The following is a 22269-nucleotide window of genomic DNA, read 5'->3' on the forward strand; positions in this document are numbered from 1 at the left end:
GAGGTACCATGAGTGTCGGTCGAGGCTGCCACCCCACTGTCGCCGTCGCCGGCACCGAGATCAATCAGATGGGTGCCATCACCGAGATCGATGCCGAACAGCCCACGGGCATCCTCACCGATGTCGTCGTCGTCCTCGATTTCCAGCTCCTCCTCGGGCTCAGGGTGCTCGCCATCGGCTAGGTGGGAATAGACATCCGCCACCACCGGCATGGTGACCCCAGCCGATGAAGGGCCGGACGGCCAACCCCGGCCCTAACCTCCAGCTCCAACACCGTCCCTCAACGGTGGACGCTGGCGCTTTGGCGCTGGCGATCTAGCCATGGTGCCTCCAGAGGAGGAAGACGCGACGTCAGGCACCACCAACCTACGAAGAACAGATGACAGAATAGAAGAACAGGGGTGAGTCAGTGAGTGAGTGAAAGATGGACAGACACAACACAACTCTAAGGTTAGGGTTAGGGTTAACCCTAACCTGCGCCACCGGAGCCCAGTGCCGGAGAAGAGGTCAGGGAGGCAGCCAGAGGAGGAGACATGCAACAATTAGAACGACGGCGAGCGGCGACAGAAGGATAGACACGACGAACTCACATGGTACACCGGAGGAGGGGATAGGAAGGGAAAGGAGGGAGGAGATGGTTAGCGAACTCAGGTCGAGGTGGACGAGCGGCGACGAGGTCATCGGAGTAGGGCCGACGAGCTCTAGGCGGCGGATTGAGAGTGAGCGAGACGAGACGACTGCGACTGCGAGCGACGGGAGTGGAGTGGGATTAGGGTTAGGGATCGGGGGGGGGGGGGGCGAGCCGGGGGGGCAGCATATATACGGCCGCGGGGGAGGCGGCTTCATGGGCTGGGCTGCCTACGGCCTGCCTCACTAGCCGTTGGAGGCACCGGGTCGCTCACCGGACCGCCTCTTTCACCAAGCCGTGCCCGTGCCGTGCCGCGGGCCTAGGTGGCGGCCCAAACACATCCTAGTCCTTCGGGCCGGGCCGGCCCGAGCCCAATGGCCATCGGACCGTTATGTGCTTGGGCCGGGCCACGAGCCTGCGGGCCGCATGGCCATACCCGTAGGCACGCAGTCCCGGCACCGGCCGGCAGCAGCCAGCAGCCAGTCGGTCCCCACTCCCGGCCGCGCTCCACGCACACAGAGACGCGCACACAGCCTTCTCCCAGTCCACACCACCTGTCCGGCTGTCCCTATCAGAGTCTCGGTCTCAGCTGTGTTTCACTCTCGCGGTCTCGCCCTCGCCTTCTCACTTCCACCCAAAAACCCTAGTCCATCTCTCTGCCCAAAACCCTACCCCGCCGCCGCCCGTACCTCGTCGCCGTGGTCGTCGCCGGCGCCTTCATGGACGCGCGCTAAGTAAGAGAAATCGCTCGCTGGTCTCTCCCGAATCCTGCTCCTGTGTCTCGCGCTCTCGGTGGCGGCGGCGGCGGCGGGGAGAAACGCGGCAGCCAGGTAGCAGGTACTGCTGTTGTGCGTTGGCGTCTGTAATGGAGGAGCCGAATGCGGGCGGCGCCGGCGCGGCGGCAGTAGAGGTAGCGGATCCGGCTGGCGCCGGAGTCGGGGCTAGCGCATCGCCATGGAGGAAGAACACACCACCTCCGGCGGAGTCCGGCGAGGCGGCCGTTATGGGGGCCAAATCCTGGCCCGCGCTCGAGGAGGCGAGGCAGAAGGTTGCCTCGGAGCCCCCCGTGAAGGCAGCGGCGGGCAATGCTGCTGGCAGCGATTCCGTGAAGGGGCCGCAGGCCCCCCCTCCGCCGTCGGCTCCATCGCAGGTATAATCTGTCCCTGGTTCTGATATGCTCTTATGTATAGTTTTATTGTTCACTGGGTCTGTGTCTATTTTGGTGTAGCTAATTTTTAAGGTACTGTTGGTGAAAATGCTAGCGGTTGCTCGCTTCCGTGGATATGGGTAGTTATTACCTTTTTTGTGCTGCCTGGTTGAATGTAGTAACGGATAGCTATTTTTATAGTAGTTCCAGCTTTTTGTCCAGTGCGTTCATGTTAGATGTTGGGTTCCAGCTGACAAGGTTGCGCTATGTATGAAGTATGTCACACTTGTCATGGTAACTCAAATTTGTCGTCTAGCTGAACTGCTGAAGCATCATCGTTGCAGTTAGATAGTATTCTTTTGCATGGCATGCCTCATTTGGGGATGCCCTGTCCAAATTGAAACTTGTTCTGAATGTGCTAGACTTTTACCCAGTATCCTGTTGAACAGTTTTGACGCAAAACACAATTCTGAAGTCTGATAGACATTGTGGTATTGCAATTCCCATTCTTCCCTTCCTCTACTGCATAAACATTTCAATCCTTCTTCGTTTGGTTTTGCTTCATTGCATCTCTGTATCACAATAAAAGTTGTGGTGCTTCTTTGGTTTTTGTAAAGACATTATAGCATTTCTATTACTGATGCATATAGGATTAGAGTCACTCTTCCTAGGTTAGATCCTATGTGCATTTTCCATGTACTATTCATACTTTGCTTCAGTTTTATGAAAATGGGCAAACATTTTCAGGTGGCTAGTCGTATGCACAAGTTTGATGGCCATGGAAATGGAAATCCCAACAGAAATAACCAAGCCCATCATAGAAATGGGCCCAGGAGACGTCTTCCTTCTGCTAATGGTGCAGCCATACCCTCCGCCAATGCATTATCCCCAACATCCAGGGCAACCCATTTTTTACCCTGTGGTTCCCAGTCCAATGATACTACAAGAATATTCTTACCAGCCATTTCCTATCCCGGTCCCGAATCATGACCGGTATGTTGGAAAGTCTGGTTATGAGAATTCTGTGCCTCCTTTTGTTCCAGTAGATCAAGTTGGTGCCCATGAAGGTAACAGGCCAATGCCGCCACATCCAAGAGGAGATCCTCATCTTTGGCGGCCTCCTGTTGGCACTCATGGCACTAGGCCCCATCCTGGTCCTGAAGGCCATGGCCATTATGGTCAGGCTTGGCAAAATCCTCAGATGTTTGGTACTGGAGAAAACACAAGCTTACCACAAGGTCTTGGGCCAAGAGCTTTTGTCAGACCAATGGTACCTCTTGGATACATCAATGGACCACCATATCCTGGTAATGCTCTACTCACCAGTTATGACATGTTTGGAATTTGGATTTTTTTTAGTTTTCAAATATTGATGAATGCTTTAAACTCAGGGCCTATCCCTCCCATGTATTATTACATGCCTGCTGTACCTATGGATTCAATGAGAGGTCCACCACGCTACATTCAAAATCAACCAGCTCCTAATCCTGTTTTATCCCCAGAAGCTGCTGAGTTAAGATCTAATATACTAACTCAAGTGGAGTACTACTTCAGGTAAATTCTTATTATCTTCTTTTGAAGTTATAAGAAAGCATGATACCTATAAAAATAGGCACTTGGATTTGTAGCAATGTGTTGATAGATTCTCATTTAATTTTTGTGGGTGCTGGGTAGCGGTGCCGAATAGTTTATTTTAATTGGATATTTGCCGGTCGTCAGAAACATGATCTTAAAAAGTTAAGTTTGATGTTGCATCATACTTCACTGTTGTATTGTCATTATGCAACATACATGCAAATACCAAGACAGCCTACAATTTAAGATGATCTTATATGTTTCGATAACATTAGGAGTGACTAAATGTTCTTTTAGCACAACTGTGGCATGGAATCTTTTGTTTATTCAATCAATTTTTTTTCAGTGATACAAATCTGGAGCATGATGATTTCTTGAAATCTTTAATGGATGAGCTTGGTTGGGTTCCAGTTTCAAAACTTGCAGATTTCAAGAGAGTATGTTTTCTTCCCAGATTGCTCAATGTTGTATTTCTATTATTTTGCCCTTGTGCTAGGAAACAACTCTTTTGTTTTTTTCTTCTTATTTGCAGCTTAAGAAAATGACCGAGGATATACACCTGATATTAGATGCACTGGCAAGCTCAAGTCTTCTAGAAGTTCAGGTTGCAATGTTATTTTAATTTTCATTGTTCGAATTTCATGTTCTGTTTAGGTATTTGGTTTAATCTTATCATTTGCTTGTCTACTGCCAGGATGAGAAGATTAGAAGGCATTCTGATTGGTCAAAGTGGGTCTCGCTTTCTGGTACATCTGTTGCGAGCCCATCATCTGCCAGTATGGATAGCAGTGTGGGTGACAAGAACATTGGTGGCTTTTCAAATAAGGATGCTTATTCTGAAGATCAAAAGAAGTATTGTCAATCTAAAGATATTAGAAATACAGATATTGGTATCGAGGAAAAAGTTATTGATGAACAAGTGCAAGATTCACATGGTTATTCATTGAATAAGGACTTTTCTGTCATCAGTATTGATGAAAAGAAGAACCTTTCTGCACACCCTTCACACAAACATGATTCTTCTTTTAGATTTGGTGAAGTTCAGAAAGTGAGGTCGAAGATAAATGTACCTGATGCTCAGAGTGAAAGAGGTTTCTCTAATGGTTTCCCAAGTGACTTCTCTAGCTTTGGTGGTGACCAGAGCACTTTCTTGCTTGATGAGGAATTGGAACTGGAACATGTGGACCATTCACGTGATGACCTCTATTCACATAAAAGGTAAATTATAACTGGTATAAGATCAAATTTCCACGTGTTTATTAATTATTTTCTAGGTGTGTATGCATGTGGATGTGGTAACCTATTTTTCCCTTCTCAAGGCAGAATAACTAAATACTTATGTTGTGTTTGGTTTGGTGCAAGTTTGCCCAAATTGGCCAAGCCAAATTTTGTCTACATTGACCAATTTTAGCCCCCATTTTGGTTGAGTGCAAAAGTTTGGTTTGCTAGCCTTCTCCTTTGGCCACATTAATTCATTTTGATGGCCAAAGTTTGTCAAATCCTGGGCCATTTAGCAACCGAAATTTGGCTTGGCTAAGAACCTAAGAGGTGACAAATTTGGTAGCAGACCAAACATACCCTAAGCCTTGTCAACTTTGCTTCCTTTAGCTATTATTCATATGGGCTAGCTACCTAGCTTTTTCTTGACAAAGCAGGGTGGGCATTGGGCAAGAAATTCCAACATGCCCTTAGCCTACTGATGGTCATTCGATGTTTGCTGCAACCCCCCTCCCCCTCCCCCTCCCCCCCACACCCCCACCCCCACATAGTTATCTGTGATAGATGCTGCGCACTTGTATTTTCTTTTGGAACAAAAGGTACTATACAGTATACACTTTACACAATAATAATACACCTTTTAATAGTATATAATATGTTACTGTTATACATGTACTTGTTTGTCACTTTCAATCATGGCAAACTAGGTGGCAAAGCCACAAGGAGAAATCTTAAGTTGCTATTGAAATGTCAGAAAAATATACGCTAGCCATATTTAATGTCGGTATTTCACTAAAATATTATGTTTTAGTTGCATTATGCATAAAATATTTTTTCCAGCAACCAATGGTCTGCTTCCATAGTAGAATGGTATACAACATCTTCATATTTAAAAAAAAATGAAATTTGTCTTACTAGATATCATGTCTTACCATACAGATCAGAAAGTCAGGCTGATAACATTTGTGTATAGCTCAAAGTAGTTCTCCTGTTGTGCTCCATTGCACATCTCCTATGCTACAGGGACTAGAAGTTGTGCATGCATTAATGATTTTCTTTTGCAATATTTCTGTTTCAAGCAGGGGCAATGATGAGGATGAGGACTTTTTTGTTGATGATCAAGATGTTAGTAGGCTAATGATTGTCACACAGGTTGGACTTACATAATTTTGTGCATCTTGCTTTATTTATATTTATATAATGATATAATGCCTTAACTTTTCTGTTTCTTGCTGTCATAACCAATAATGCACTTGAGTTTGCCTCTGTTGGTTTCTTAATATGGACAATGATCGAATGATTTTGGGTAAATCAGGTTAGGAGTTCATTGTAATATAGGCCTTGTATACAAATACAATACTCTTTTATTTGATGCAGTCCTTTTCATATCACATCTATCCTATACTACCAAATCTAGAATTGTCAATTAACCCTTTTGTGTCTGTTGTTTTGCCTGTTTTAAGATATTTGCATTCATGCCACTCTTTGTAATTGCATTGCTATTGGTGCCCTTAAGGAGAGTACATTCATAGTTTATTAGTAGGAATTGTTCTTCAATAAAATTTGTGGTGGACCAAACAGTACAATTACTTGTTGAGTGGCTATATATAATGCCATACTGCACAAATGTCACAGCGTAGCAAGCCCAAAACTACGCACTTGCTTGTTGAAGCTCTAGATTATAATTTTCTTTAACATCTGTAATCTTTATCTATTTATTTTGCCACTGACTAGTTGGAGGTTAACTTGTCATATTTGATAGTGTTGGAGCAAATGGGTGATTCATTAGATAGCATTCCTTAAGTTGACAATATTGGACAGTATTTTTGTTCAGTTATCTTTGATAGTATCTCTAGACTTCTGATGTGCATTTCACGCTTCGATGAACAGATCCTTTTTATTTATTCTGCTGACAATTGTAAGATTTTTAAAAACTTTCTTGGGGCTGGTCCTGTTTGGAGGAGTGGTATTGCACCAGAGATTTATAGGATTTTTAAACTAAAGCTTCACTAAATTCTAACGGCTGGATCTGGATTCTGATTACCCCATATCCAAACAGGCCTTTAAGGGTTTAGATTAGACTTGTGTGATTGAGATACTTTTGGTGTCTTACATGTATTTAGTCACCGTAATCATGCTTATTTGTTCTAGAATGGCTTATTGGCCTTGAATAATAACTAACTAATTGTTAATTTCTTCTGTTTTTTTTTTCCAAACCATGCATTGAGTTGTATTGTATGTTTGCTTGGGCCTGGGGCTGGTGGGTTGTAGAGAACCCCTAACAGTTCAATAAAGTGCATTTATAATGCATGCTGAAATTATTTTCAGTTGAAAGGCAACATCCTTGTAAACGTCGGGATCCCGATGTTTCTTCATTAGTTTTTACAATACAATTTGGTGTCCAAAGTATTTTGAAGATCGAGTTGATGTCTGAGATATGGAACTTGTAATGAGCTAGTGCTAAGCTGTATCATTTAATGACATTGAGAACATTTCACTGAGATATTGTTTCAATTTTGTATCTCACAGGATACTAAGTTAGAAAAGGATGACAAAAATCGCAAAAGTTTACCACAGGCGTTTTCAACTGAGGAAGCTTCAAGAATAAGTGATGCCTTATACCGCTATGAGGTGATGTGTTACGTTCATAGCATTACAAAGTGGGGAAATTCCTTATATGCCACTGGCCAATGCTCATCGGACATTGTCATGCTATCCATTTGCCTGTTAACCAACAATTGATTGGCTGAAAAAAGACTATTTGGCCCTTATAACGAAGTTACCTCCCAGTTAACACCTCTAACACGTCTGTGAGAACATAGATTGCTGGTGGTTCTGCTCCAGTTAATACTACCTACTTACCAGATTCATTTATCCTTATATTTATGGTAAATTGAGCAAATGCTTCCGTCGCAAAATTATAAGCTCATTATTTCAAATTCTACAACAACAACATAGCCTTTCAGTCCCAAGCAAGTTGGGGTAGGCTAGAGTTGAAACCCACCAAGAGCCCCAAGTCACGGTTCAGGCACTTCAATAGCTGCTTTCCTCATCTATGAAAAGTTGCAAGGTGTTTTGTAACCTTCAGTGTCAGGTCCTAGATAAACTTATTGGTAGCAATAGACAATTTTTCAATTTTGTTCCATATTGCTGTTTGAGTCTTGGACTCTGTATCATTGATTCAAATGTTTGCTTATTTAAATTTGGAGTCATTGAAATAAGTGTGTTGGAAACTTGGAATAAGTGTATTCCTTGTGGGGCTACATCTGAATCAAGCTGACTTGAGGTCAGGCTTGAATGTCTTGAGTGTCTGAGCTTAATTTTACTAGCTAGCTTTTTTTGCTTCTCTTAGAGGGCATTCTGAGACTCCGGTTTGTATACGATGATCTTCTATTTGGTATTAGATTCTACCTTTTGTTCTATTCTCATGCTAATATTGTACTATTAATTCTGACTTCAGAAACTTCATGGTCGACACACTGATAATCAAAGAAGTTCCCAGGCTGATCCTGCAGATGTTGATTCTAAACCAACCAGTGGTTCAAAGGGGAATCATATTGGCACTGGGACTAATGGTACTGAAGAAGCTGGACAGCCCATTCCACGTAGGCGCCAAAATAGAGGCAATAGAAAAGCGCACAGCTCACGTAAACAGAGGTTCTTTGCTGGTAATTTTGTGAATAATCCTGATCAATATGGTGGTGTATCAGAAAGTCCTCCAGGCAATTCAGTTGGATATTTCTATGGATCTACTCCAGAAAATCACAGGTGGGTCAACAATTAATCCTTGTCTACTTCAGTAAAACCTACCTAATTGCTGCCTTAAATTGCTGTTGATTTGATGATTCCACTGCTGTCTAGTTATAAAAGCTCAAAGCTGAGTTCATCTCATGGAATTCCTACTGGGAGCTCGCCTGTTGGATCTGTGCCCAAATCTTCTCCACAATCTCACCATCTTACTTTTCATCTTTTAGAAAAGAATAAGCTCCAGCAGCAAAGGTAAATGTCTTACGGCGTGGAAGTGTATTATAAGTTAATGTTCTTTAAACATTATTCATCTGTTCTCCTCCGTTCCATTTCCTCTTATATATATCAACCTTCTTGTTTTGAGTGAAGGTACAATAAGTTCAAAAATCAATGCCTCATGGAGCGTAAGAAATTAGGCACTGGCCAGAGTGAGGTACAGTTCTCTCTATATTTATCTGGCAGTCGTATCTTTGTAAACACTAACTAGCGAAAAAGCATAAAGCTGATTAGGTTTAATCTATACGTGTTATTACATTGTCTTCGTGATTATGTCAGTTGGACCATCGGAGACTTATGATTATACTACATGTGCCCTTGTTGAAAAGTTATATTTTTCATTACTATTGACATGTGTGCTTTCAATGGTCTGCAGCAAATGAACTCACTGTATCGTTTTTGGTCATACTATCTAAGAGATAACTTTAACGATGATATGTACAATCATTTTAAGCAATTGGCACTGGAGGATGCTGAAGCGAGCTACAGATATGGTCTCGAGTGTCTATTCAGATTTTATAGGTATGGACATCGTAATTTGAAGAATAGCGTTCCAATTGCCGCTTATTTGCATTTTGCAGCATCTTATTTGATCAGTACTACCTCCATAATCTTTTATAAAGCGTGACTTGATATGACACGGTCTCCTAAATTATACTTTGACCATTTATTTATTTTATTTTATATTGTTAAGGGTTATAAACTTATGATAATTGATAGTATATTTGATTACAAATCTAACCGTATTAAGTTTGTATTGTAATAGTTAAAAAAATCAACTAAATTATCGGTCAAAGTTTTTAAAGTTTGAATCTTAATATGCGTGTGCGCCTTAAAAAAGTTTATGGAGGGAGTGCATTTTGCAAGAGCAGCATCAATTATTACCTTTTTTTTTTGCAGTTATGGTTTGGAGAAAAACTTCCAACCCAATGTATATGAAGATTTCGAGAAGCTTACTTTAGAATTCTACCGTAATGGTGATCTTTATGGACTCGAAAAATACTGGTATGTGTTATCTTTTTATTTGTTTGCATTCCTCTTTTGTGAAACAGTTGCTGGAGATTATTTGTTTATCTTTAGCGAAGGAACATTCTGTTTCTGAAACTCTACGGCCTTGTTTAGTTACCCTCAAAATTCCAAGTTTTTTCACTCTCTCCATCACATCAATTTTTAGCCGTTTGCATGGAGCATTAAATGTAGGTAAAAAAAATAACTAATTGCACAGTTTAGTTGGAAATCACGAGATGAATCTTTTGAGCTTAGTTGGTCCACGATTGGACAATATTTACCAAATAAGACGAAAGTGCTACTATTCATCGGGTTGAAATTTTTTTCAATCTAAACAAGGCCTACGATTACATGTGAACTTACTGTTATAGTGTCACCCTACGAAAATTTTCCCTTTTTGAATTCTTTTTTAGTATATGAAGCAAAAAGAAAGAAAAGATGGATAAGGATTGTATTCTTTAATTATTTATCTATGTTTTATTACTTAATTTATGATTTACGAATTTAATTTTTTTTTATTCTATTGGATTGGATTTGTTCGAGAATTCGAAGAATTACAACAAAATCTTTAGAGTAGCTGCACGCATGCAGTTCATTCAATTTCTATATATTGTTATGCATGCAGTTTCTACATGAAAGTGGTGTATACCAGGAAAACTAGTGGTCCAACTTGATAATGGAATCTGCAAATTGGAGTGGAACTTGTCTGATTTGAGCACATGATCGTCACTGACATTGATTTTTTCTAATTGTACCAGGGCATTTCACCATTACCGAAATCCAGATAGCGGACCTGTAGATAAACTTCCAGAGCTGGAGAGGCTCCTGAGGGAGGAGTTCCGGACCCTAGAAGACTTCAACAAGGCAAATGAGAAAGCCCGAGAGACGGCAGAGAAAGGAACTCGCATCAGTAGCAGCAGTGTGGCGGTGGCCGCAAGTCATACCAAGGCTGAGACTAAGTAGATCTGAGCCTGGCATGAAATTTTTTGGTGGTCGCCCCAGAAAAGGAGGAAGTAGCGTTTTCTTTTTCTTTGCGGAGAAGTAATGATTCGAGTAGACATGTGCAGATTTTGGTATACCCCCCTGCCCATACCTTGTGTTGTGGCTGCCCAGGAAATTTTCCACCCTTTTTTCATTACCTTCCTGGCACCATTGTGGGAGTTGTACATAGATGATTTTTTTCTTGTTAAATAGACAAATAATAGAGAATGGAGTTTAAAGACGTGGTTGTGCTGGCTCGGTGCTGTTCTTTAGGGAGTGGGCTCTGTTGGTTTAGCATGCTATAATGTCGTGACAAATGATGTATAGTAATCTTGAGAACTTATTTTTTGAATCCTTTTTTAAATTAAAAAATGATGCATTAATTACTATCTTTGAAAGCCTTTTCTTTTTCTTTTCCTTCTAAACTTGTAGCAGAACAAAAATGATGTCACTTTAAAAAAATGATGTCAGGACCATTTTGAAAACTAAAACTGCCGCCACAATGTCACTCATTCTAAGAAAAATCTTACGACAATCGTACCTTTTTTTTTTTTTGAAGAACTGAGGAAAGTGATGCCGCTTGTTCTGTTCCGAGTAGTGTATCCTTGGATCTGACGACTTGGATCGAGATCCGCTACGGCAGGTGTAGTGCGGGTGTGCTGATCCAGTGGAAGTTGACTCCAGAAGCTCTGCTATCCAAATCGAGGGCTGGGACTCGTAGGCCGTGGCCCGTGGTAGACTTGTTGCAGAAAGTAGCTAAAGAAAGTGTCGTGCCACTCCTAGGCCATGCAGCCCGGCCTAAGGCCCATTTTTTTTTTTTGCCTGGCCCAAGCACGGCCCGGCACGGAGGCTAGCGGTCCCGGGCTGACCCGGCCCGGAGGAGCAGGCCGTGCCTAGGCCTTACCCTAGGCACGTGGGCCGGCACGGCACAGCCTGCTACAGAGCAGCCGGCCCGCTAGCGGCCCGGCCTGCCGCCTCCAGGCCTCCCCGCGCCCCCCGCCGCTCACCCAGTCGTCGCGCCCCACGCCTCGCCCTTCTCCGCTCCGCTCCGCGCCCTCACGACCTCCCTCTCCGCTCCGCTCGGCCACGCCCACGTACCGGCATCGTGCCCCTCCTCCCTCCTCGTGACCTCCCTCTCCCACTCCCTCCTCCATCCCTCCAGACAGTGGTGGCGGCGGCGTCGTCCTCCCCCACCCTCTTCCTCCCCTCTCCCTCAGATCCGGCGAGTAGCCAGCTACGGTGGCACCCTCTTCCTCAGATCCGGCTTGCTGCCTCCCCATGCCCCCTCCCCGATGGCCCGTGCAGTCCCCTCCCACGCGGTCTCTCCCTCCCCCACTCTCTCTCTCCTCCCTCGATGGCCCTCCCTCTCCCTCCAACCACGCCCGCGACCCTCCTCGCTCCCACCATGGTGGCGCCCCTCCTCCCTCTCCCTCCAACCACGGCGGCGAGCGGAGCCCGTCTCGCTCGGCGGCGCGCACCTCGTCCCCGACGGCGGATCTGGCCCCGACCCCGTCCACGGCGGCGAATCCGGCCCCCACCTAGTCCCCACGGCAAATCCGCCCCCACCTCGTCCTCGGCTGCGGATCCGGCCCCCACCTCGTCCCCGGCAGCAGATCCGGCCCCCACCTCGTCCCCGGTGGCGAATCCGACATCCTCCTCCCCGGCGCAGGTGGATCTGGCGGCGGAGATCCGGTGGCGGCGCTTTCTCCTCCCTCTGGCGGCGCCCTCACTCCTCGGGCATGCGACGGCTACCCCTGCCTACCCTTCCACACCTCCTTGGGCTGTCACGGCCCATTAGCCGTGGCGTGCTTCTCGGGCCGGCCCGGCACGAAAATCGATCTATAGAGCCGTGTCTGGGCCGAAGGCCAGACCCGTGGTCCTGTGAGGCACGGCCCGGAAGGCCTGACGTGCTATGCCGGCTCAACCCCTATCGGGCCAGTGCTTTCACGGGCCCGTATCGGCCCGTTGGCCATCTATACCGCAGGGCAACTTGACAAGTAGCACCCCGCACCGGACAGGGTTCACCGGAAAGGCTCTCGGGAGCGAGACGGCTCCTGGTCGTTCCAAGAGCCAGGCGAGAGCTACCGTGGCACTGTTTGGGTTTTCTGAAAAATATTATCCCTGCTCCGATTCAGCAGCATGATTGCGTTTACCTTTGGCCATTTGTCCTCTTGCCCCGACCGACCCAGCCTGCCCTGTAGCCTGTACAGTACGCTACGAGCCAAGAGCACGACAGAAGGTGACTGCTAGTACAGCGCACACGCATCATTGATCATCCTCATCCCGTGCACCGGTACCAGCCTTCATAGCCCTAGCCGCCAGCCCCCAGCGTCCGGAAGGCGTGGACTAGTCAAGTCTTCATCCATCAGATTGGGCACAAAAAATTTTAATCTTTTTGCGTATTACTTCTTCATATAAATCTCGTTTTCACTAGAAGTCAAACTTTTTAATTTAACTTATTTTATAAAATATATTATCTACATTTAGATCTCCAATTAAGTTTATTTGAAAATATATTTCATGATTAATTTAATAAAATTATTACGAGTCTAAATATTAATATTTTTCGGAAATACTTCCTAAAGGTCCGTGACTATGCGTCTGGACGTGGCTCCCCAGAAGTGGCCCCTAAACAAAAAAAAACAAATCTCTATTCCCTTGTGCTTATCCGTCCATCTCTCCCTGAGCCCACACCCCACTCCTTCGTGCTGATCCACCCGGCCCCAAAACAGCATGGTTGCTCATCCATCCACCCACTTCTCCTGTTCTCCAGGCGCGCGCTCGTCGGGCTACCGCGTCGTTTCCTTTCCTCGTTGTCAATTGCGCCATGTGCCCTTGCTCCCTGCGCCGCTCACCTGCGTGGCAGCCACATGCATCGCTTGGTGTGGGCATGTGGCTGCTCATCCATCCGCCCCTTCCCCAACGCACGCTCATCGGGCTGCCGCGCCATACCCTCCCCCATCGCAAGCCGCGCTGTGCTGCCCATGCTCCCTGCGCCGCTCACCCGCGTGACAGTCACCTGCGTCTCTCGCTCCCTCGCCGTTCGTCCGTCACCCATCGCCGTTCGGTGCACCGCTGACCGCGCCATGGTCGTTGGGGCACACGTGATGTGGCGCCTCAGGTCTTCCCCGGCCGAGCCAAGGGCACTGTCGGTGTTTCGGGTCACCGGCTAGTAAATTTCTAGTTTACGCGTCTGGCTTGGATGGTGTGCTCGGAGGACACAAGAATTATACTGGTTCAGACAGAATGTCCCTAAGTCCAGTCTGCTACTTCTCATATTACCGGCACTGTCTAGTAGGGGTTACATATGAGAGAGAGAGAGGGGGTGGATCCCAGGTCTCTGGTGGAAGGATTGAGAAGTGCTGAGAGTTTGTTCAGTTGCTCAGCCATGTGCTCGTCGCTCTGTCTCTCTCTAGGCGTCCTGCTTCCCTTTTTATAGATGAAGGGGAAGACACGGGTTACATAGAGACAAAAGGAGAAAAGCGAGGGAGAAGAAGGCCTCCAAGATCACGGCGTCCTTCATCTCCTTTATGTGGGTCCCGCCGGTCCTGTAGATGATGACAGGGATGGCTCCACGTCGTGGCCCTGTTCATCACTGGCGCTATACGTAGGCGTTGTCAGCCTATCACGGCGCTCCACTCCTTTCCGGCGGGTGGCGTGGTCAACATGTACTATCAGAAGCCGTATGGGGTTAGGCAGCATAGCACCAGCACGCCCGACACTGTTGGTGATGTGAGCCCCTAGGTATGGTTCGTCGTGGCCACTGGGTAAGTCAAGACGTGCCTGCTTCCCTCCCGGTGTCAGAAGTTTCACCCTAGGGTCGTACTCTTAGACCCGTAGTGGTTGAAGGTGGTATGGATCCCTGTCGGATGAGACGAAACCCGCGCTCGAGGGTTCTGGCGAGATGGAGCCCGCGTGCTCGGGGTCGAGTGAGACGGAGCCCATGCCCGAGGGGTCTAGCGAGACGAAGCCCATGCCCTCGGGGTTGGCGAGACGGAGCCCGCACCCAAGGGGTCTGGCTAGATGAAGCTCGCGCTCTTGGGGTCGGGCGAGACAGGGCTTGTGCCCTCGAGGTCGGGCGAGACCTTAAATACATCTTGGACCATCTGAGCAAATTAATGTTCGTGGCCATTAACTTCCTTCCTCCGGGTATCCCTAATATCGATACCCGATAGTAGCCCCCAAGCCTGCGGAGGAGTAGAATACTCCTTTGGAGGCTTTTTAGGCGAGAGGACTCTGAGGGCCTCGGACTCCCTTTGTAGCCCACGAGGTGTCTTGTTAGGGTTGCGATTCCCTTCTATCATGATTAGACTCCTAAGGAACATGTAGCTACGGGATTTAGGGGGCTAGAAAAGATTTCTCTTGATTTCCGATCCCTCCCTAGGATCCGATCGATCCGCCATCGTCATGCGGCCGTGTATTCGGTCTCCTTACTGAGTCCAACTTCTCTCGATCCCCCGAGCATAGCAGGGGTTCGGTCGAGGGGTCAGTTGTCTTGTGATCATCCTCCCTCAAGCGTTTTTTGATAAAATAGAGGAGCTGAGCCGTGCCATGTTTTCTTCGATGGACGAATCATGGTGCTCAGTTGAAAGGGTCGAGATGGCGACTAGAGGGGGGGGGGTGAATAGTCCTTTTTAAAATTAATCGCGTCGGCTAACCGAAACAAGTGCGGAATTAAAACTATCGATCTAGCCTAGACTACACCCCTCTATCTATATTCTCTAGCACCTTCCAACGATACTAACTAAGCAACAAAGGTGCCGAGCCAGCTAGAGCTCTCCTAACCAATTCTAGGAGCAAGGTCACACAAACCTATGCCACTAGTACTTTAAGCGACAAGGGAGCTCCTACACATGCTAGTAAGCTAAAGCACAAAGCCACCTAAGCTCACTAGCAATGCTCAATAACAAGGCAACCAATGCCAAATTAGAGAGCGCAATTACTTAGCTACACAAACTAAGCAATGTGACTAACAAGGTTACTCAAACCAAATTAGTCACGCAAGGGAGCTACTTCTATGCTACACAAGCAAGAAGGTAAATAGCAAGCTACACAAGCTAACTAATTACAAGAGCAACTACACAAGCACAATGTATATAAAAGTAATCACAAGCTTGTGTAACGGGGATGCAAACCAACGGGAAGAACAAGGTTGACACGATGATTTTTCTCTCAAGGTTCACGTGCTTGCCAACACGCTAGTCCCCGTTGTGTCAACTGCTCACTTGGTGGTTCGGCAGCTAATTGGCATCACCCGCCAAGCCCGCACGTTGGGCGCCGCAAGAACCTACCCTAGAAGTGAGGGTAGCTCAATAACACGCTTTACTAAAGTTGCTCTTCGCGGCTCTTGCGGGGCGAGCACAATGCCCCTCACAAAGCACTTCTCTGGAGCGCTGCACAAGCTTCTTGCGGGCTTCCACAGAGACCACCACCAAGCCATCTAGGAGGTGGCAACCTCCAAGAGTAACAAGCTCCACCGGCTTGCAACTCGAACACCTAGTGCCACTCGATGCAACCTCACGATGCAATCGCACTAGAATCATTCACTCACACAATCAGATGATCACTATCAAGTATGTGTGAGATGGAGGGCTCCTAAGCACTCTCAAGCATGGACACAAAGTCCCCCAAGGTGCTCAGCACTAGCCATGGCCGGAGGCCACTTCTATTTATAGCCCCAAGGGCTAAACTAGTCGTTACCCCTTCACTGGGCAAAAATCGAGCCGACCAGATGCTCCGGTCGTGTTGACCGGACGCTAGACCTCAGCGTCTGGTCGCCCGATGACAGCCATGTGTCACCTGCATTCAACGACATTCTTCTGATCTCAATGGTCATCTTCTGACCAGACGCAGCAGCTTCAACTGACCGGATGCTGGACCCTCAGTGTCCGGTCGTTTACAGTAAGGTACCGACCCCGACCGGACGCGTCCAGTCACTCTCCAGTGACACTGCTTCGTCCGACAATAGGACCGGACACTGCCTCCATCGTTCGGTCACTTTCAGAGCTAGCATTCAGTCGACTGATCGACGCTGCACGCTGACTGCCACCACTGACCAGACGCTGAGCCTCAGCGTCCGGTCACTGCGTGACCAGAGTTCGGTCCACTCTGTGGGACCTTTCTCATCTCTGTTTCTCCAATGAGTTGGTCCACATCAACTCCAACTTCATCTCCTTTGTAAATGTGCCAACACCACCAAGTGTACACCACCATGTGTATGTGTGTTAGTTTTTCACAATCATTTTTCAAAGGATTAGCCACTCAACTTGCCACGCCACTCAATCCTAGCGATGATGCAAAGTTAGATCACTCGAGTGGTACTTAGATGACTGATATGCAAACAAGTTTGCCCCTCTTGATAGTACGGTCATCTATCCTAAACCCAGTCATAAACTTCTCTACACACCTATGACCGGTGAAATGAAATGCCCTAGGTTATACCTTTGCCTTGCGCATTCCATTCCATCTCCTCCAATGTTGATGCAACACATGCACCAACATGATCAACAATGATATGATCCACTTCATATCATCACGTGATCATATTGGTTCATCGATCTTGACCTCACTTGCTTTTCACTATTGCCTTCGTCCATTGGTGCCAAGTCTTGCTCAAGCTTCACCACCACGCGGTCCATCGCTCCAAAGCCTCCGACTTGCCCTTCACGCTTGCAACCGGTCCATCAAGCCAAGTCTTGTCTTGATCTTCTCCACCTTGATCACATGACTCAATGTCATGTCTCATATGCAATAAGCTCCTTCATCATCACATGTGTGAGCTTTGCAACATCTCCAAGCCATTTTCACCTTCATGGCATATGTTGCTCACACATATGTACCTGTGGACTAATCACCTGTATATCTCACATAAACACAATTAGTCCACCTAGGTTGTCACTTAATTACCAAAACCACACAAGGACCTTTCATCGGTGAGCTGTTAATGGGCTAGTCCGAGTAGGGCCCTGGCTTCCCATTCATGGGAGTCTGGCATAGGTCAGCTGGTGACCAACTCTAGATTCTTGGCGGCCAATCCATATAGTTCTTGGGTCCATTCGATGGGTCCCAAGGGCTCGCTACCTTTCTTCAAGGAAAAACCATGGACTGTAAACCGACCAAGACTCGAACATGGGCCGAGATGCTTGCGACGCTTGTGCGCCGGGTACTAGCCACTAGCAGGTTCATCCCTTTCCACCCCTCACTCTAAAGGCACCCCGGAGCGGTTGTGAACTCATCGATGGGCCAACCATCAATCTCCTGGGCCTAAATAGGCCATAGGAGCATTTTTAGCTCTGTATCCCTCCTTACTTGTGGTGGTTCTCGGCACATCGAATGGGACGAACCATCATTTGGTGCGTCCTTCAAGGGAGCAGCCAGAGGTAGCAGTGCGCACGATCTTTTGGCACATGACTTATCTGCCAAGATAGAGGATGAGATCATCAACAAAAAAATTAGTTAGTTAGATAAATGAAGTGGTGGTCTTGTAATAAATGAACAAGTTTTATTTCTTTTGTTCTGGTCAAACAAATTTTTGGGTACTTTTTTATTTTTGTGTTATAAAAAGGTTACTGCATTCCGACCATTTTCTGTTGTTAAGGCTATAAAGCTTAAGGCGCAGGTGAAAGAACCCTGATCATGCTGGTGAGCAAGAACGCCGTAGCCGCTGGGGCGTAGGTTCCTTGTAGTCCGACCAACTTTACTCAGTGTTTGTTTCCACAACTCTTGCTTTTAGATCTTAACATGAGAAAGGGTCGGGCACATCGATTATTTTTGAATAGGTATGCTCTTATCAGTCGCGTGGGGCCCCCAAGTGAGGCCTGGTACCGTGCCATTGCCGGGGTCAGGTGTCACTAATGATCGAGGATGAGAAAACGAAAAAGAAAGGATTTTTATATTTTAGAAACATCGTTCTTAGTTTTCATGGGTACATGCATATGCTAAGGGTAAAAATGACGTAGCTGTTCGATGTTCCATGCGTTGATGAAGACCTTGCCTTCGATGGTCTTGAGCTTTTAGGTGCTGGGTCGGAGCTCTTCTATGATGACGTATGGTCTCTCCCACGGTAGAGAGAGCTTGTGACATTTTTTGTTGCTCTGGACAAGGCGAAGTACCAAGTCTCCATCGTTGAAGGCCCGTCCCTGCACCCGATGACTATGGTACCGGCGCAACGCCTGCTGGTATTAGCCGAGCAAAGGTGGGCAACATCGCGTGCCTCGTCGAGCTAATCCATGGCATTCTCGAGGGATGCCTTGGCTCCTTGCTCGTTGTACGCCCTAACCCTTGGCGCTCCATAGCCAAGGTCAGTCGAGAGGATGGCCTCGGAACCATAGACCATGAATAAGGGTGTGTAGCCAGTGGCCCAGTTGGGGGTCATCCTTAGCCCCCTAGAGCACCATGAGGAGCTCCATATGCCATCTTGAGTGGTGTAGTGCTATGATTCAATTTAGAAGTTCCATATGCCATCTTGAGTGTAGTGAAGCCAGTTTAGGTTTTGGAGCAACGGTTTGGTCGTGATCAGTTCTTTAAAATTTGTGCACGTCATAGCTTTGGGCTGTCTAGCGCCGTGCGCGTGGCCAACCCGCGTCGCCACGTGGTTGTGCCATGCGCGCGTGTGTGGCCGCACATCAGCTAGCTATGGTTGTCGTGGCCTTGCCGTGGCTTGGCCACTCTGGCCGTACCGCTAGGCCCCCGGTCCACTCTACGCCCGACCGCCCCTACCACTGCGGCTATCGCTGGTGGTGCTGCTGCCTCCATGCCCGCACCTCGACCACACCATTGCCGCCACTATCGCATCGCCACGCTGCATGCCTATAGTTGCGCTGCGCCGCTGGCTCGCCTTGACGTTGCGCGCACATGGCCGTGTCACCATCGCTCTACCATTGATGGCACTACGGTGCGCGGGCCACGTCGGTCATGAGCGTGCATGTTTGTCAGCTAGTGCCTAGCCATGGGTTGCGTCGGTCATGCCAACCGTGTCCTGCCAAGGCATGCCCTTGCTGAGTCGTTGGCTGCCCTTCCCCCACCGCTCTCTTGCTCTCTCTCTCTCTCTGTTCTCGTCTCCCTGCCGCCGTTGAATCGCATCGGTGCCACAGCTGCAAGGGTTCACCTCTCATCAATCCCTCTTATCCATGCCTCCATCCTCATGTCCCCTCTCCAGCCACCCCACCCCACTTTGATTGCGGCTCAGCCAAGCATCAATTTTGGAGCTTCGCCCCGCCACCATGCCGTTAAGACCTGTCACCGCTCGCGGCATGGCCAACCTCCACCACTTCACCCCATGCAAATTCCTTTACACTCTAGCTCTCCTTGGCTCCCTCTCCACCATGCACACACTAGTGGGAGCGCTACCACCACCGCTGACACGACCGTGTCCGCCGTGGTTCATCGCCGTGCTCGTCACATGCACGTGGCTAGCCCTGCTTAGGTAGTCACGGGCCGAACCACCACTTCGACCAGGTTCACGGTGTGCCCCTGGTGCTTATTGCCTATCTCTATCGTCCTCTTAGTGTTGTAGCTCGCCGGTATGATGGCGGCGCCATCGTGGGCGACCGCGCGCGGTGGTAGCTCACTCTAGTGTGCCATGTTGCTCCGTATCGCTGTCTATAGAAATAGTACGTGTAGTGTTTGCGCTATTGTCTAATAACACGAGGGCATTTTTGCAAGAGAGCTAGCGCGCGTGGGCTCCCCACGCGTGGGCCGCTTCCACGCGTGGGCCGCGTTGGGCCGAAATCGGTTTATCTTTTTTGTGGAAAATAGAAATAGCTTTTTATTTTAATTCTGAGCTAAACTTTGGTAATTAATATAAAATAATATAGATATCCAAAAATTGTGAAACTAATTTTGTTAGGTTCCCAAAAACATTGTCTACCTATTAGTATAGTTAGTTCATACATATCTGTGTGGTTGCTAAGGAGCATTAAAATAGTTGAGATGCTTAGTCTTATTTCGATTAATAATTGTAGGAATTTTGTGGTAGATTGGTGATAGCAAAAACCCTAAAATTTTTATAGTAGCTTCACTATATTATTATTTGTTCACTGTAATTTTTGTAGCCCTAGAATAGACTACTTAATATGGTAGCTAAATACCCATTAAGGCTAAAGGAATAATGACATGATATTGGTTTATAAAAGTTAAGCACTTGTAGGGTGAACTTGAAATCTATTTGGTAGAGATAATGATTAGCTTAGTATCTTAGTCATTAGAGCTAGCTTAGTAGCTTAGCATGTGTATTCGTATTTTAAGAGTTGCTGTTGCCAAAATACTAAGTGTTGCATCATCATTGCAAGCATGTAGAGAACAAGTTGGTGGAGTTCGTGAGCACCGAAGAGCAGGAGTACGAGGAGGTGATCGAGGAGTATGAGGAGGAGGTTCTCATATAGGAGGAAGCCCCACAGCCACCAATGACTGACATAACTGACAATCCGCCTACCCAAGGCAAGCCCCGTGCATAACCCTTATTTTGATTAATCACTAAATATATATATGTGATGTGCATTTACGTTGCAGGATTTATATTGAAACTACACGCATAGATAAACCTACCTATGAGTCCTACTAGCATAGGTCGAGAAGCTGCAATGCTTAGGCTATCGGTAGTGTGAGTAACCTGCCGTTACTCATAATAGGTGATTATTATTATTACTCTCATGATAAAATGGTGAAAGAAAATAGAGACCGGGTAGGGATATGGTACGAGTATTGTTGGGTGTAATAGGTTGTGTCCTGCAGCCAATGAGGCATAGCTTAGTTACACTATTTTTCCTATCCGTGTCAGTTAAGGACCGTCCATTGCTGTGGATGGTTGTCAGGTCATAGACTTATTATCCTGAACACATACTTGCTTATGGGAGCTGGAAGGCTCGTTGCTCTCTTGTTGTGGGTTTTAGCTCTTTCTGGACTGACTGATTGGAGGCGGGGATGGTGGAGGTCTAATCACCACACTGAGTCTAGGACTTAGGAGTGGGGGCTTAGAGTCTAAGTTTGGATGGGGACCTAGACCCCTTGATAGAAGAGTGGTGGGTTGGTCTTGCTTGTTCCTAGGGTACAAGCAGGGCATGTGTTTCTAGGTACCCAGCTAGGATACATTGGTTCATGAATCGCCATGTGATATGGTACGACTTGGCTATGGTCTAGCATTATAGTAAGAACTGGAAGATGAAAGAGGATAAATAGATCTGATTGCTCAACTATTGCTTGAAAGTAGAACAAGTGCTTACATAGAATGATTACCTAATGAACTAATCATGACTGCTAATAAAACACATACATAAGGATTCACTACTACTAACGCTTTTCGCAAAAAGGAAACCCAACAAACCATAAAGCTTATCACATCCTTTGGAGTCAAGAAATTATTCCCACTAGTTAGGTAAGTCTTATGAGTACATTGTGTACTCAGGGTATATTTACCCTTGTTGTAGGTGTGGCTTGAGGAGTGGCTATTGTGTGGATGATTCTTCTGGTGGGCACAGACTCTAGCAGAACCGCCTAAAATAACTCACTTCCAGAGGTGATTATTTTCCATTAGACACTAAACACCCCAAAAGTGAGCTAATTTAAATAGTTATGTCGAGCACACCCAATGGGAGAACTCGAAAATCTACATTTTTCAACAGGATCATAAATAGGAGAATAAAGCTTACAATAGTTTAGCCATTTCTTACATCACTTTTCATGCAACATTAGA

General features: G+C 46.8%; 1 protein-coding gene across 1 annotated transcript; it reads left to right on the forward strand.

Moving 5' to 3' along the window:
* Nucleotides 1-1217: 1217 nt before the first annotated feature.
* LOC136458044 (la-related protein 1A-like) lies at nucleotides 1218-10821 on the forward strand. Its single transcript, XM_066458046.1, is given in 15 exon segments — nucleotides 1218-1778; nucleotides 2523-2632; nucleotides 2634-3082; nucleotides 3167-3329; nucleotides 3697-3787; nucleotides 3883-3954; nucleotides 4045-4568; nucleotides 5651-5720; nucleotides 7098-7199; nucleotides 8029-8336; nucleotides 8430-8567; nucleotides 8685-8748; nucleotides 8968-9113; nucleotides 9492-9596; nucleotides 10358-10821. Coding segments are annotated over 15 exon segments (2832 nt in total). The 5' UTR covers nucleotides 1218-1493; the 3' UTR covers nucleotides 10563-10821.
* Nucleotides 10822-22269: the final 11448 nt, after the last annotated feature.

The sequence above is a fragment of the Miscanthus floridulus genome, chromosome 6 (genome assembly GCF_019320115.1).
Source record: "Miscanthus floridulus cultivar M001 chromosome 6, ASM1932011v1, whole genome shotgun sequence".
Taxonomy (NCBI): Eukaryota; Viridiplantae; Streptophyta; class Magnoliopsida; order Poales; family Poaceae; genus Miscanthus; species Miscanthus floridulus.